Source organism: Syngnathoides biaculeatus, chromosome 13 (assembly GCF_019802595.1).
Source record: "Syngnathoides biaculeatus isolate LvHL_M chromosome 13, ASM1980259v1, whole genome shotgun sequence".
Classification (NCBI taxonomy): domain Eukaryota; kingdom Metazoa; phylum Chordata; class Actinopteri; order Syngnathiformes; family Syngnathidae; genus Syngnathoides; species Syngnathoides biaculeatus.
Window position 1 is genome coordinate 8,697,048 of NC_084652.1, and position 16,895 is coordinate 8,713,942.

At 43.0% G+C, this 16,895-nt stretch overlaps 1 protein-coding gene and 1 long non-coding RNA gene across 5 annotated transcripts in view; one reads left to right on the forward strand and one right to left on the reverse strand.

Moving 5' to 3' along the window:
* ak5 (adenylate kinase 5) overlaps positions 1-16,895 on the reverse strand; it is a 30,709-nt gene that overhangs the window by 2,402 nt on the left and 11,412 nt on the right. For both annotated transcript variants that reach the window (XM_061839046.1, XM_061839045.1), the window contains exons 5-11: positions 15,525-15,638; positions 12,274-12,465; positions 11,982-12,072; positions 6,736-6,806; positions 4,140-4,185; positions 3,035-3,079; positions 496-659 (exon numbers count right to left, since the gene is read on the reverse strand). In XM_061839046.1, coding sequence (XP_061695030.1) covers positions 496-659; positions 3,035-3,079; positions 4,140-4,185; positions 6,736-6,806; positions 11,982-12,072; positions 12,274-12,465; positions 15,525-15,638 — 723 coding nt within the window. The remainder of the gene's footprint in view (positions 1-495; positions 660-3,034; positions 3,080-4,139; positions 4,186-6,735; positions 6,807-11,981; positions 12,073-12,273; positions 12,466-15,524; positions 15,639-16,895) is intronic.
* On the forward strand, positions 563-15,369 carry LOC133510743 (uncharacterized). Of its 3 annotated transcripts, none has more exons than XR_009797703.1 (5): positions 563-665; positions 4,888-4,985; positions 5,570-5,651; positions 5,729-5,884; positions 15,096-15,369. It is a non-coding gene; the product is annotated as an uncharacterized LOC133510743 (long non-coding RNA). The 3 variants fall into 3 exon arrangements; XR_009797701.1 differs by lacking the exon at positions 563-665 and adding an exon at positions 3,026-3,102; XR_009797702.1 differs by lacking the exon at positions 563-665 and adding an exon at positions 3,128-3,245.

Sequence of the window (16,895 nt, forward strand, 5' to 3'; positions counted from 1 at the left end):
CTCGTTTCATTCACATCCAGCCCCGATTATTTACTTGTATATAGAGGTGATGCCCCCCCCCCCCATCCCCTGTGACATTTCACTTCAAAACTCACCTGCACACGCACATTATTGTCACCTTTGAAAATGTGACAGCATGTGTTGCTGCGTTTGTGTATGCGAACAGTCAAAGTGGACCAAAGAAAGGTCACCGCTGCCTTTTGCTACGTAAGATTGGACACCAACAAATTGCTGCCCTTCTGAAATGAGGCGCACCGTCCATCTTGTAGTATTCCCAATTGTGTTGTGTACATTTGGTACCTGGGCCTTCAGCAGGGGCTTAATCGGCCCTGAAATTGGACCAAAATGGCTTCTTCCAAGCAAAATGGCTGACTTCCTCTTCAGTTCTGTGAAGGCTCAGTCTTTATTTATTTATCTTTTTTTCATGTCCACCCAATTTGGTGTCCAATTTTTGGAAGCGGCGTCGAGGCGGCTGGTGGTGGTGCGTCCACTGACCTCGGGCAGGGGCTCTCCTCTCTGCAGGATGTCCCGCAAGTGGCGCCCCCTGTCGCTGTGGGTCTGCATCTCGCTGCACAGCAGGTCGGCCAGAGAGACGCATCGCAGGCCCAACTTGTCCTCCATGCGCTCGCACTGTGCGCGCTTGCCCGAGCCCGCCGCGCCTGCAGGTACGATCGTGACGTGAGAGTCGTCTCCAAAATTGATTTGCGTAAAGTAAATCCTTGTTGCTCAAAGGTTAAGTGAAGACTCTAAATTGTGGGTAGGTGTGAGTGTGAATAGTTGCTTGTCAATATGTTCCCTGCAATTGGCTGGTGACCAGTTCAGGGTCTTTATCCACTGCCTCTTGCCTGAAGATAGCTGGGATAGATTCCGGTATGACTGTGACCCTTGTGACGAAAATACTGGCCCAACATGGCTACAACACGGAAAGCAGCACAATGCCCAGTGAACCCAATCAATAAACGTGGCAAAAACAGTTGAGTTATTTATATTCTATTTAATAATGCCCTTACTGCAAGTTATTATAAAGTACATGTGCCATTTTTGATTGAAAACACACAAATAGATGGAGGCTGGAACAAATTAGTGGCATTTCTATTAGTTTCAAGGGGGAAAGACGATTTGAGATGCAAACGTTCTGAGCGTGCTCGCTAAACAACAGAAACCCACATCTTAAGGGACCACTGAACTGCATGTAAAATAACAGCGAAGTAGGTCAAAATGCTCAGTTTTTCAGTGTAATGCAATAATTAAAGAAAAATATTTGAATATTTTGACACACTCACGCAGCTCAAGACTGATTATGAAATAACGAGATCCTGAGATAGTGTGCGCGTGTGTCTGCCAATTCATTTCCTTTCCCCGTCTGTGTCTCGGGATCAAGTTATCGTATGATCATTATCGTTACGATAATGATGTCAACTGTACGAGTTGTGGACAAACATGAAATCGTTATCGCCACACGGTTTCCACTCCATCCAATAAGACATCCATGGGGCGGATTGGATTTTTTTTTTTTTTTCGCTCTCTCTCCTAACGAATCACCGGAGACGGCCGTTTCCGTGTGGATTGGACGGGTTGCCATGTCGACGGCGGTGATGGCAAACCGGAGCAAAGTCACGGCTTAAATCTTCCTGAAATCTTCTCGTTAGTGTGCACAGGATGTTTACATCACAATTCAAGAGACTACGGGTATGACTCATATGGAACAAATATTGTCAATTTATTCGAGTTTGATTTGCCAATACTATTCAAATACTGGTACTGACGGGAGTTTGTCGTATTTATCTATTCATAAGTATCTAGTAAAACGTGTTTTTTAAAATATCACTATAGCACTTATTTTGGCGGGTCTTGTTAATGTATTTTTTTTTTTTTTAATAATTTGGATTGTAATTTGGGCGGCACGGTGGATCAGCTGTAATGCATCTGCTTCACAGTTCTAGGGACTGGGGTTCAAATCCCGGTTTCCTCCCACATCCCCAAAACATGCAGTAATTAAATCAAGATTAAATTGCCCGTAGGTGTGTGATTGTGAGTGCGGCTGTTTGTCTCAATGTGCCCAGCGATTGGCTGGCGACCAGTTCAGGGTGTACCCTGCCTCCTCCTCAATGACAGCTGGAATAGGCCCCAGCACTCCCACGACTCTTCTGAGGATAAGCGGCGAAGAAAATGGATGGATCGATGTGATTGTGAGTGCAGCTGTTTCTCTCGATGTTCTGTGTGATTGTCCGACGACCAGTTCAGGGTGTACCCCGCCTCAATAACAGCTGGAATAGGCCCCAGCACTCCCACGACCCCCGTGAGGATAAGCGGCTCAGAAAAGGGATGGATATTTCATCTGTTTATTTCTCACCTCTTTCAAATCCATCCATCTATCCATTTTCTTTGCCGCTTATCCTCATGAGGAGAGTGCTGGAGCCTATCCCAGCTCTCAACGGGCAGGAGGCAGGGTACACCCTGAACTGGTCGCCAGGCAATCGCAGGGCACATCGAGACAAACAATCACACCTAGGGGCAATTTAGACTGTCCAATTAATGTTGCATGTTTTTGGGATGTGGGAGGAAACCCGCGCAGGGACGGCGACAACATGCGAACTCCACACAGGCAGGTCCGGGATTGAACAGGGAACCTCAGAACTGTGAGGCCAATGCTTTACCAGCTGAATCCACCGTGCCTACCTCTTCCAAATCCTTTTTTCAAATCATAATTATTATTATTTTTTCAATTAAATGACCATTCCCAAACGATCAACACGAGTGTTATTATCTTCATTACTTGTTAATTGTGCGTGCATTTATGTATTCCTCTCTTCACGCTCGGGAGCAGGGACGGATGGGGTGACGTTGTTGTTTCGTCCACGAATCAACTCATTAACCCAAACCAACCCCTGCCCACTAATCAAACGCGGAGGCTGAAATGCGTGTGGCCCAACGCGAGCAGCCTGCACTGTCACGTCGTGTTTGAATCGAGGCCCGACTAATGAGCGGTGCTACATCACAGCGCGCGTGTGTGTGCGTGCGTGTGCGCGCGTACCCATTAAAAAGATGACCTTAGGCTTCTTGGGCTGTGTGCTGAAACCTGTCAGAGGAAATAAGAGCGAGGTTTGTTTCAGAGTGGAGACACATGCACGCAAACACACACACACACACACACACACACACTGGGTTCAGGTACTCGTACATTCAGAATCACACCGATACTGGACCCAGATGGTTCCATGGATTGTCGTTGATGTTTAACATCGGTACGTTGAAACGTTATTCCTTTCGATATTTGCATAATTGTTGTTTACAACACATACACGAGCTGCACTGATTATTCAAAATTTGTATTTAAATTTTCCCACTGAAGACTAAATTGTCTTTGATGTTTAGGGTTGAGTTTATGAAAACGTGCGACGTAGTTTTCATGAATTGAAGTCAACATTTTTCCTTGATTTTATGCTCCATGGGACTAAATTGTCTTGTTTATGAAAATGTATCCAGATCATGAAAGACTGGATTTTTTTTATGATTACAAAAAACATGGAGCCGAGGTGTCGACATTAATTTTAGTGAACGTGTTGGCAAAAACGTGCATCGTTAGCAAAGATACAAAATTGTCTTTAATGTTTGCATAGATTGTGTTTGATACCGATAAAAACATGCATATTAAGTCAATTGAAGATTCAACTTTTTTTATTTTTATTTTTACATTCATTGATTTGTCTTTGATGTTTATGAAAACTAAAAAGCACATTTGGCTCGCTAAAGACTACATTACGTGGTGGTTATAATATGTGCTAATTTCATTGAATATGAAATGATCTCTGGTGTTTAAAAAATGTATTTCAAGTCAGTTTTTTTTCCCTGTGGAAATGTTGTATAATATTTTACCTAAACACGAGTTGCATTGAAGACTTTTTAGTAACAGAAACACGTACGCGAGTTCGTTATGGCTCCGCGCGGCGTAACATTAGCGTAGCCTTAGCTAGCTGAAAAGATAAACGTCAAGGCCTAATTGGCCATCCCTCCCCCGACAATTACACAATCAATGTTGTTGACGCGCGCACACACGCAGCGAGAGAGTAAATGAAGGCGGTGATGGAGGTGAATATTTAAAATCTTCCTCCTCCTCGTCCTCGTCCTCATCGACTCACTTTCTTGGCTTCTTTCGGTGTATCTGAGCTCTTCCTCCTCTTCATCCTCAAGACACAAACACAAATAAGCAAGACCACAGCAGCTGTGTTTTACTTGAGTACAGTAGACTTTTGCTATCCAAAATATTACTGCTTACGTGATCATCTCTTTCATGTCGGTGTGTATTCTTCTGGCCTGTAGGTGGCCGAAGCTCACACACCAGGAGCAGCACAATGTCAATTGAATTGAAGCAAAAAATTTTCATTTTTAAATTTGAACTGTTTAGTCATTTAATTATGTCATAAAGTATACAATATTATAGCACGCTAATGTTTAAATACACACACACACACACACATATATATATATATATATATATATATATATATATATATATATATAATATACTTTCTACTTTAAGCCACGAGAATGACGACCTGACGTAAAAAGACGTAAATTAAAAGTGTAGTAGAAGCACTATGCAAGTTCAAGAATACCATCCATCCATCAATCCATCCATCCATCCATCCATCCATCATCCATCCATCCATCCATCCATCCATCCATTTTCTTCACCGCTTATTCTCACGAGGGACTCGGGGAGTGCTGGAGCCTATCCCAGCTGTCAAAGGGCAGGAGGCGGGGTACACCCTGAACTGGTTGCCAGCCAATCGCAGGGCACATCGAGACAAAAAACAGCCTCCCTCACAATCACACCTTGGGGCAATTTAGAGTGTCCAATTAATGTTGCATGTTTTTGGCATGTAGGAGGAAACCGGAGTACCGGAAGAAACCCACACAGGCACGGGGAGAACATGCAAGCTCCACACAGGCGCGGCCGGGATCGAACTCAGATCCTCAGAACTGTGAGACCAACGCTTTACCAGCTGAGTCACCGTGCTGCTGTTTACTCAATATGTCATAAAGTGTTTTTATAAAGTACAATATTATAGAATGCTAATCATCGAAATTTGTAACTATAAAGACACATCTGTACTTCCTACTTTAACCTCAAAGAATGACAACCTGACGTAAAAAAACATAAATGAACAGTGGTAAAGATTCCTTCCTTGTAGAAGCACGATGCAACTTCAAGAATATGGTTTTATTAAAAATTATTGAGAGTGAAGAAAGGTTTGTTTTCATCATATTATCAAAACAGGCACTGTAGATAACTATTACTCTAGTTTTGCTTTTATTTCAGAGACTGCAGTTCTTATGAAGTGAAATCAGAACTTCAACTTTGCCTTTTAGTATTTGTACTTTTACCTAAGCACAAAGTAACAATAATTTGACCACTTCTGGTAATTGATGGTGAGGCATTCAAAGCGAGAGAATGCGAAATGCAATTGAAGTGCTTTTAAAACCTTTAAAATATTGATGGAAAACTTATTTAAACAAGTGATTATTTGTGACTTTGCTTTACTTTTGGTTTTCTTGTAAATCTTAGCCAAGACAAACATCGGCTGCGCGTTTCATCTCACCTCCCACGACGAATGCAGGGGGGGGAAAAAACTGAAGGCGTATGAAAAGTGAGCAAGAGAACATTGCCGAGCTAATTCATTTTTTTTCCCCCCTCCTAACGTGGATTTAATTGTTTATTTAACAGATGCTGTGAGTTGTTTATGCCGCTCCAGACAATCTGATGAGGACTACGAGGCGGTGGCGCGTTACGCAACGACTGCACATCGGGGAGCGGCTCTGCGGCTCCAAGAAGATTGATTTCGGCTTCGTTGAACATTATTAAAGATGTCTTCCATTTCAGGTTCGTTGAACATTTTTAGAGATGGACCTAATGTTCAATGAATATTGGAGATTGTCTTTGATGTTTACAAACACACATATCGAGGGGTGCCAAACTCATTTTTTTCCCTCGGGCTCGCGGCGTAATTACGGAGGGGCCGTTATGACTGTGACACCATGAAAATATTTAATTGCCTCATCATGTTTACGCGCGAAATTTATGAATTAGTTTTGGAATCAAAGAAATCAAGGGTAAACGGTTTTTTTACTATTGTTCATGTTTGGTAACCCAAAAATGCTCATCAGTTATGATATATGACAATTTGAACTTTTGGTACAGATTTTTTTACAAGAATCATGGATGTTGACACGCATGATTCACCCTCGCGGGCCACATAAAATCATGTGGCGGGCCGGATCTGGCCCCTGGGCCTCGAGTTTGACACCTGTGTGGCTAACTCTATTGAAGACTAAATTGTCTGTGATGACACGTGCAGCAGGTTCATTTCATCAAAAACGAAATTGTCTCTGTTTATGAAAATGGACGTGAGGTTCATTAAAGACTAAATTGTCCCAATTTGCTCGATTGATCGGAAACTCTTTGATGACTTTGTTGATGATGATGACAGCTTCGAACTCTACGAAAACCGTTGCGGATGTCAAAGACCCAATGCAAAGGGTTTGGAAAAAAATGTATCAATGAGTTTTAATGTATGGTAAATTCTGGATTAAGTGAACTAAAGACGAAAGACAGGAAAGGCCAAAATTGTCATTGATGTTTCCAGAAGCGCACGTGAACATGCATATGGCTCATTCCGCCAAAAATGAAGTTGACCCTGATATTGACGATGAAGACATCGTACTCATCTTTACCTCATCGTTGTTTTCAGCTAAGTCCACCGCGTTGCACTCAGGCGGGAGATTGGGATCCAGCTCACTCGGACCTGCGGTCGACAAATATAACAATTTATTTTTATGTGGAAAAAAAAAAAGTCTCCGCCGTCAATACAAACATTCATAAAATCGTCACGGGCCAAATGGGCCTGAAATAACGCTTCCCGACGGCGTTTCTTCTTCCGCTCCTTAACAAAGTGGGTTAGACTCGAAAGAGTCAGCGAGCACCTTGGATCTCTTAGCATTTCTTTGCATTATTTTAGCGGTGCATGTATTATGCAAAAATGCTTTTAAAAAACAACACGCCGTGAGCAGGAAAGCAAGAAAAATAAAATTAAAAAACGCAGGCATCTGCTTCGGTGGCCACGCTCGTCAGCGTCGTGTCATCGTGGATGCAAACCGAATGTCCAAAGAACTGCGAGTAGCAATTAGTGACACACTGCTTGATAAACAACAGAAACTCAAAATGACAATTCATTCAAACTTGCACGCGTTTTAATTTTTGTTTAATTGAAGTCTAAATTGCCTTTGGTGGTTACAATGAAGAAAATATGTATTTGGACACCCTGCTATATTGCAAGTTCTCCCACTTAGAAATCATGGAGGGGTCTGAAACTGTCATTGTAGGTGCATGTCCACTGTGAGAGAGAGAGAATCTAAAAAGAAAAATCCAGAAATCACAATCTATGATTTTTTTTACCGATTTATTTGTGTGATACAGCTGCAAATAAGTATTTGAACATCTGTCTATCAGCGACAATTCTGATCCTCAAAGACCTGTTAGTCCGCCTTTAAAAGTCCACCTCCACTCCGTGTATGATCCTGAATCAGATGCACCCGTGTGAAGTCGTTAGCTGCATAAAGACACCTGTCCGCCCCATACGATCAGTAAGACTCAAACTTGTAACATGGCCAAGACCAAAGAGCTGCACAAAGACACCAGAGATGAAATTGCGCAACTCCACACGGCTGGAAAGGGCTACGGAGAAATTGCCAAGCAGTGTGGCGAAAAAAGGTCCACATTTGGAGAGATCATTAGAAAATGGAAGAAGCTAAACATGACCGCGGCCATGTCTTGTGAGATTTTGGGGAACAACCTCTTTCCCTCAGTTGGAGCATTGAGGATGGGTCGTGGCTGGGTCTTTCAACGTGACAATGACCCCAGGAAAACCAAGGAGGGGCTCCGTGAGAAGCGTATCAAGGTTCTGGCGTGGCCTTGCTCGACTCCAGACTTAAACCCAATAGAAAATTTTTGGAGGGAGCTGAAACTCAGTGTTTGTCGGTAACAGCCCAGAAACCTTTCTGATCTAGAGAAGATCTGTGTAGAGGAGTGGGCCAAAATCCCTCCTGCAGTGTGTGCAAAACTGGTGAACAACTACAGGAAACGTTTGACCTCTGTAATTGCAAACAAAGGCTATTGTACCAAATATTAACATTGGTTTTCTCAGGTGTTCAAATTCTTATTTGCAGCTGTATCACACAAATAAATCGTTAAAAAAAAATCATACATTGTGATTTCTGGATTTTTCTTTTTAGACGATCTTTCTCACAGCGGACATGCGCCTACGATGAAAATTCCAGAGCCCTCCATGATTTCTAAGTGGGAGAACTTGCAATACAGTAAGGTGTTCAAATACTTATTTTCTTCACTGTAGATCCATTTCAAATTCTGTGTAAAAATGCAGTCGATTGCATCATACTTTGTGTCCCGTTTGACGCTCAATTGGACCCGACGGAAAGTTCCTGAACCAGTTCATATTTTTGGCAGAAGTGAACTGAACTTGTTTCATTTGGGCTCTATAATTGTAATTAGGAAGGCGCTCATTCTCGCGTCAAATTACGGGTTTCCGAAAAAAGTTCATTTTAGTGCCAGCTTTCGTTAGGGACTTCTGTCATCTGTGCCGCGTCCGTATTTGGCAACGATTAAATGTTTCATCCCGGTTGTCAGCTAGAGTTGCGAGGAATTTAAGCTTATCACTGTCCTTTCACCATCGCCCCGTTGAAGACTCAGTCGACTTTGTTTAGAAAAAACTGTACAGTACTTTGAGGTGATCTAAGAATCGAGATGGTCGTGGATGTTTCTTTGCTCAAAGACGAAATTGTCTAGTTTCAATTCGTTGGAATGTTCCAAACGGTCTTTTGGATGACATGCACATTAAAATTATCCAATATTTACAAAATCGAAATATATTATGTTGTAATGTAATATCCAACATAATGGGTTGTTGAAGATTCTCAAGGTCTTCGATACTTAAATGAATAGAAGATTAAGATTTTAGACCAAAAACAAAACAGACATTATCTTCACTGAAAATTACAAGACATTCTTGTATTTTACATCAAAGCAGAGCAATTTTGCCTTTGTTTGTAACGCGATGGCACACGTCGAGCAAGTACGCGGCCCATCGACGACGCCGTGACTCGATTGAACTGGAATCCGTTGACAACTTCTCGTCCTCCATCTGCTTGGACCCGTTGACATTTGCCATCTTGCCATTCCGACGTCACAACACCCGAGCCGTCATTTCCGCTAGGATGACACATGTCCGCCCCACTCCCCCTCGTCCCGTTCCTCGCCGTCGGCACCCCTGCTGCTGTTCCAGATTTCTTTCCTCCAAGAGTTTAGAATCCTGAAATCTTTATTTATTTATTTTTTTTAGATTCAGGAAAATTAGATTTGTTTACTTAATCAACAGCTGCGTGGAGTCTCTTTGAGGTTATTTGTACACACTCCTTTTTGGACTACTAGAAAACCCAAATTGTTGTATAGTAAAGTACTTACCGAGCTTAAATTAAAATTCCGGTGCTTTGGAGTAACAATGTACCCAATAGGTCATGTAATATGTACTCTATTTGGATAATGTGACATTATATCCTCTCTCATTTAATAGTGTTTTGAGAAGATTTTTGTCCACAATTCTGAATTTTCAGATGCGCCGCCATTTTTGCGAGTCACATGACCTAGGTGCGCGGATGTGACGTGTTACGAGCCGTTCCAAACGCTGGATTACGTGGGACACCGTTTATGCTCAGCGGCAATTTCTCTGATTTATCCTCATCTGATGAAGAAATAGCAGTATCGGTGGATCGGGAAGACGCAGGAATACTTCCATAGAGATTTGAACCTGTGGCTGTAAATGATGAATATTCGGATGGTCCTTCGTGCGGAATGAGGCGGAGTCTGACTACTCGAAGGCCTATGTGCGACATAAGTGCGTAAACAAAGGCCCTCGGGAACTCTGCGAATGGTTCTTCGGACGGGAATGACGCTGAGTCTGACGAGCGAGCTCCGGCGGCGGGCCGCTACCCGAGTTTCCAGGCGGCGGAGGCCGTTAGCCCCGGACCCCGAAGCTAGGCTAAAGGCCTCAGGCACCACCAAAGCTCGGCTGAAGGCCTCTGCCGCCGCCGATGGCGAGCCGCGAGCTCTGGCGGCGGGCTGCGAGACGGCTTCGGTGTCCATGGAGGCCTTTAGCCGAGCTTCGTGTCCTTCGAGCTTGGTGTCCCGTGTAATCGAACCTTTGGAACGGCACGGTACACGTCGCATACATCCACGTAGATCACGTGACTCGCGAAAATGGCAGCGCCCATGAGAATTCGTAGTTGTCGATAAAAATCTCAAAACACTATTGAATGAGAGAGGATATAACGTCACATTATCAAGGTAGAGTACATATTACATGACCTATTGGGTACATTGTTACTCCAAACCACCGGAATTTTCCTTTAAGTGCAGTTGTAAAAAAACTAAAACTGCTCCTATGGATGAATGCAAGTGGATTAATGGACACACACAACGTTGTGGAGCATATTATGATGCTAATTATAGTGCTAATTGTTGCTAACGTTTCCACTTGCAGCCTTTCATTTGACATTTCCTGAGTTTTTGTGAGGAATGAAGACTATTTGGGCCTCGGCGCTGCGCCACCCTCCTGCCTAATAATAATATTTCATACATTTGTAAGGGAAGATGGCACGTGGTGGCGAGCATTGGGGACAGCGCCTTACGCAACCACCAGTAAGCGGGCCCAGTGCCTGACCTCGATGATTTGTGCGTTCCTCCCCACAAAGCTAAGCTAGCCCCGCAAAGTCGGTTGCCATGCCGACACGCGCTGTAATCAGGGAGCGAGCCGAAGGTGATTTTTTTTTTCCCCCTACTTTTATCTCACCTTCATATAACAAATAAACGCACCGCACCGCACTTCAGATGGAATGAGAGATAACAGATAGCTCGAGAAAGAGATACTTCATCCGTCTACCAGGTAAAGTCAACAAGACTGCAGAGCGACACCCAACGCTTCCATTTCGTCTCTGAGTAGCAGAGGCCGGATGGTGCTGAATCCACTGAAGAAGTCCAAAAATGAAATCCCCGCAGCCGCTAGCCACAAAAGAATTTACATTTCTGCCTTATCCTGATATGTAAACTGCAGAGGGTGCAGGACATGTTGGATCTGTGGTCTCTGGTGGTCAAGCAGCAGCCGTTCCACGGTCTTCATCGCGTGTAATATGATGGCGACCAGCCTGAAGTCATTTAGCTTAGCAAGATGTACCTTCTCTTGGACCGTTTCTGGAGAAGGTCCAGCAGCTCCAAAGTGCAGGATCTGCTTCTTTGTTGGGTCCAGGTCCACAAACCTGGACTGTTTTTAATTTGGGCCTGGTAGAGTTTATGGAGGAATGTTTTCTTGGGTAGAAGAAGTTGAGTACACAGTATTCATTGGTGTGAATGAGCATCTACTGAATTTATTGAAAAACTGGTTCAAATGGGTTGTGTTACCACATTTTCACAAGATGTTCTGGCACTTGAACGCACCATCGGACTACAGCCTTTTCGCCACACATGCTCCAAAATTGCATACAGAATCCAAGCCGGATTCTGTCTGTCTGCTGTCTGGTGTGACGTTTGAAATTCTCGGCGGACTCTTGATTTCAACACACCAGGCACACAGGCCAAACACAGATCACATAGCTAACAAGCATTCACACCTATGGACAATTTAGTCTTCAGTGAAGCTAAGAAGCGTGTTTTTGAATGTTGGATGCGGAGAACATGCAAACTCCACTCAGATATTTAAATAATGTGTAAACAAACATATCTTAAAAGGGCATCCTGGGCATTTCCAACGCAACTTATGTTGCCAAGCCAATAAAAGGATAAACAATTTTGAGAGCAAAAAAGAAAAACAAACATGGCATGGGAGCTCTAAATTAAAAATAGATTCTCAGGTTACCTGCGGCAAACTCTTGCGAGGGGAACAGTTTGTTGTCCAGAGTCGCACTGATGTCACAGAACACTTGGTTTTCATCGCGGTCTGCATCCAGCTGCGAGGACAGAAGGTTTTGGTCACTAAAATCCACTCACATGTAAATTATTTGATGATAAGCCCATATGTCTCTAACTAAAAACTTTTCAGGTATTTCACGATTTTTATACATCCTAGCATTATTAGCAATCACGTAACAATAACTGTGCCGTTAGCAAACATCATTTACAATTCTTCTCTCTCAATACGCATGGGTTACCGTGACGATGAGGCCCCGCTCCTGGAAGTACTTGACCAGGGGGATGGTGTTTTGCTTAAAGTTGGTTAGGCGCCGGTCGATGGCCTTGGGGTTGTCGTCGGGGCGACCCTGCTGCTCGGCCCGCCGCTGCAGGCGCTCCTTCAAGCGGTGGTTGGTGCACGCCAGGAAAACCACCACGTCGGGAGTGCAGATCTGCCGGGAGACAGGAAAGGAACTCCGATGACAATTCTGACATTTATTTCGTGCGCGCCATTAATATTCGCAGGACGCTGGCAACCACACGTACGCCCTGAATTCCAGCACAAGGCGAATACCGTCTCTACTTTGCAATGATGTTTGTACAACGTCAGAGAGGGGAAATCTTTTGGAAAATTGAATTTTCAAGTGGTGGCACGGTGGATCAGCTGGTAAAGCGTTGCCCTCACAGTTCTGAGGTCCCAGGTTCGATCCCGCCCCTCCTTGTATGGAGTTTGCACGTTCTCCCCGTGCCTACGTGGGTTTTCTCTGTGCACTCTGGTTTCCTTCCACATCCCAAAAACATGCAACATAAATTGGAGACTTTAAATTGCCCCTAGGTGTGATTGTGAGTGCGGCTTTTTGTCTCGATGTGCCCTGCGATTGGCTGGCAACCAGTTCAGGGTGTACCCCTCCTCCTGCCTGTTCACAGCTGGGATAGGCTCCAGCACTCCCCGCGACGCTCGTGAGGATAAGCGGCAAAGAAAATTTGACGGATGGATGGACTTTTTAAGCGTTTGTATACAAATAGTTGAGGCTCCGGAATGCTTAGCAATGAAAAGCAAACAATTTTAGAATTTTGCCCATTTCTGAAAATGTATCTGTGAGCAAGCCATTCTTACTTTCCATATATATATGATTTACATCATATACTTTCTCCACCCATGACTTGGCAGCTATGCTGCCTGAAGAGCCGCCATTGATGCGTCATTCACATTATTGTCTTTTATTCTTAAAAAAATAAAATTGAAAAAAAAATGAATATAAACATCATGAATAATTCCTATTAATTGTTTACATTCCATTCCTTAATTAATTAATAGTTGAAGAAATAAATACCCAACAGATATTACTTTTTACTTATTAATATTGGCCATATTTAGGATTTTCATATGTATTAATAAGTATACAATAAATAAATGAAAATAAAACAAGACCTATACCAGTCTATACAGTATAATTGACAAAATAAAATACAAGAAAATAATGCAACCATTATTAACCATAACCATAGGGAATTTTTTGCAAAGGAATAAGAAGCCTAAATCAACACTATCAGCTCTTGTTATTATGAATACATAAGCAATACCTTTTTTGGAGGGGGAAAGGGGTGGGGGGGGGGTTAAAAGGGTCTCTACTGGGAGTCACTGTGGCGGTTGGTGGTCCCAGTGAGGGGAAGAGGTGTCCCAAAATGGCTACTGTTGTTGCTGCAAAGGGCACAGGACCAGCATGTGGCGACTCTCTCTAGTTACTCACAAATGTACTTCCCCAGTGTGAAATCTGGGTTTAGTACAACAACAACAAAAAAAACCCTACGTTGTTCTGTTATTATTCTGAAGAGCAAACAGTGGATACACAATACCTTCTGGTCCAATTGTCACTTGATCTTGCCGGCATAGCTGGGTAAAGAGATATACCGTACTGTAAATTATTTGCCGTTGCTGAGGCGTACGATTTTCTCGGGGCTCCGCATAAAGACAGACGCAAAGGACGTTATTTGATATCGGGGCGAGCTGATTGGACACAGCGACGAAACAGCACGCTGGGGTAAATGTCGACAAGAAGCGGCGGTGGCGGAGTCAACCGTCATGAAGCGTGCGCCTGACAGGACACAAAAACGTCTCCTAGCAACTGTTTATCTCAGCCGGGAGGCTCCCGAAAAAAGCAAAACCAGTATCAGATCGCATGCGTGTAGGCTTAGATTACACACACGGAATCATTTCATGATCTATCTATCTATCTATCTATCTATCTATCTATCTATCTATCTATCTATCTATCTATCTATCTATCTATCTATCTATCTATCTATCTATCTATCTATCTATCTATCTATCTATCTATCTATCTATCTATCTATCTATCTATCTATCTATCTATCTATCTATCTATCTATGTTGGTAAATACCTAAGTAAGTACTGTACATATGCAAGTAAATACTAAAATACTAGCTAAATAGATAGATAGAGGGTCACAGTTTGGCGCATAGAGGAGCTAGCTAGCTAGCTAGCTAACTAATCCAAAATAAAAGAAGGGATTTGTTGTTTGTAAGCAGCTCATGATTTGCTGGAAACGTAAAAGAGGACATAGAAGTCATCTGCAAGTCACCTTCCACCTCGCACGCGCTAGCAAATACTGTGACCACGTAATGTAATTATAAAAGCATGAAATGTGGATGTGAATTGTGAAACGCGTCTGTGCCACAGTCGCCGCGTGTCTCGATGAGCCCGGCAGACACGGAGGGAGCCTACGACGCCTCATCGAGCCACCGCAAAATGTCGGTTGGCTTTAAACACAACAAGCTCCGTTGTGTCACACTTAATCATTGAAATGCCAAGTACACATATTATATTTTTTGTGTGATATTTATGACTCAGCTGTGATGTGATTCTAGCTGGATCAACGTACTTATTTTCTCGATTCATGGCAGTTGCATATTGATACAAGGAGGCGTCACCATTTTGATACGGCAATAGCAACAGAAAATGCTGAATCACAGTATCAATGATTCCAGTTTTGACATTTTGTGTACCAATACTGTGCTGTGATCTGACGCATCACAAATTAATATTTTGCTCCACCCTAGGTTCAGCGGAAAGATAATTGGATGCTTGCATACGGATCATGTTCAGGAAAAGAAAACCATCCAACAAATCAAAGGTTTGATATTTCTTCCCAAGCTAAGTGGATTGATATTTCACGCTTGAGTTTATGAACGGCACCTTACACAAAAATGATAGATATCAACATTTCGTTCGGTCCAAGTTAAAAGGTAATTGATAGTTGACCTTTATATAGTGATACACTATCATAACAGAAATTGATCAATCACAATAGCGCTATTTTTTTTCTAGGCTTGGCTAAAAAGAGATTTCACATGGCTCCTCATTAAAACTGAATATTTGATCCGTGCGTATTGATACTGTACTGTGAGAAAACACAACAACAGGCCAAATGACAACATCAATAAATGTTGTCCCTTTCAAAATAAAGTGTTTGATGTTTTGACCTTTACCTGGTCCTCGAAGGACAAGGCTTGCCCGACGTCTCGCGGGAAGCCGTCGATGACAATTCCGTTGGCGTCGGGAATCTTCATGATCTTCTGCTTGATCTCGGTGATGGTGGTCTCCTGGATAGAAAAAAACTAAACGTTCAATCCCATCGTCGCCATTCTCGCCAAACACCGTGATGTTTACCATCAATAAGGAATGTTATACTCCTTTGTTGCATTATGACTGTGAACCCACAAAGTACCTGTAAATGTACAGTGAAGAAAATAAGTATTTGCTATATTGCAAAAAAAAATCATACATTGTGATTCTGCATTTTTCTTTTTAGATGATCTCTCTCACAGTGGACATGGACCAACGATGAAAATTTCAGACCCCTCCACGATTTCTAAGTGGGAGAACTTGCAATATAGCAGGGTGTTCAAATACTTATTTTTTCCACTGTATGATCATCTCATATCATAGCGGTACACAGCGAATTCATCGATAACGAGTTTTGAAAGCAGAAGCCAGTAAAAAATATGTTAGATTATGTTCAACAACAAAAAAATCCTTGCGAACAATGCTATTAAAAGAGAAAACAATTTATAATTTTGAAGTAGAAGCATTCGCAGACCACTTAAAATGATGTGGCGGGCGGGATTTGGCCCCCGGGCCTCGAGTTTGACGCGAGTGGCATAACTGGCACAAGGACTTTTCAACTCTGAGCTGCTTCGAAATTGGCACAAAACTTTGAGGTTTTACCAGACATCATTGAAATGTAGCAGAGTTCAGTTCCGCGATCCTTGTCATGATGCGGTATGTCTGGTTTGCTTTTTTTTTGGCTTTTTTTCCCATCCATATACTTAGCGTGGAAAGGGCTAGCAATCATTTTTCTTTTTTCTTTCAATTACTTTCACATTTTCTGCTCATAGGCTGGGCCGAATCGTGTGATTCTAAAGCATCACATATGCGGCCTTTTGCTGTCTGCGTTAAAAGCACATAAATATTAATAGTGACCAGCCCGTGAGTTATTTGAAATGAAGACGCGCAGCACACTGCCGGACGATTTATTTCTGTGTTCGCCCGTTGCAGTTTTAGAGTGCAGCGACATGACGGCGGCGTAGCTCACTGGAGGCCACCCGGTGCCAGCATCGTTTAGCGTCACTTCCTTCTTCCTGACTGCAGGAGGAGGTCAACAAAAGCAGATACCCGAGCGGTACGCCGCTCTAAAAATAACCGAACGCGAACACGCACGCACGCATGCGCTCGGCTTCCACCTCATCGAGATTCCATTAGACGTCTGAGTAGTCCGGCAGACTCCATCCAAAGCAAGCAAGACAACAATGCAGGTCACCTTTTTGGGATGCCAGTCACGTTTGACCAAATAACTTGTG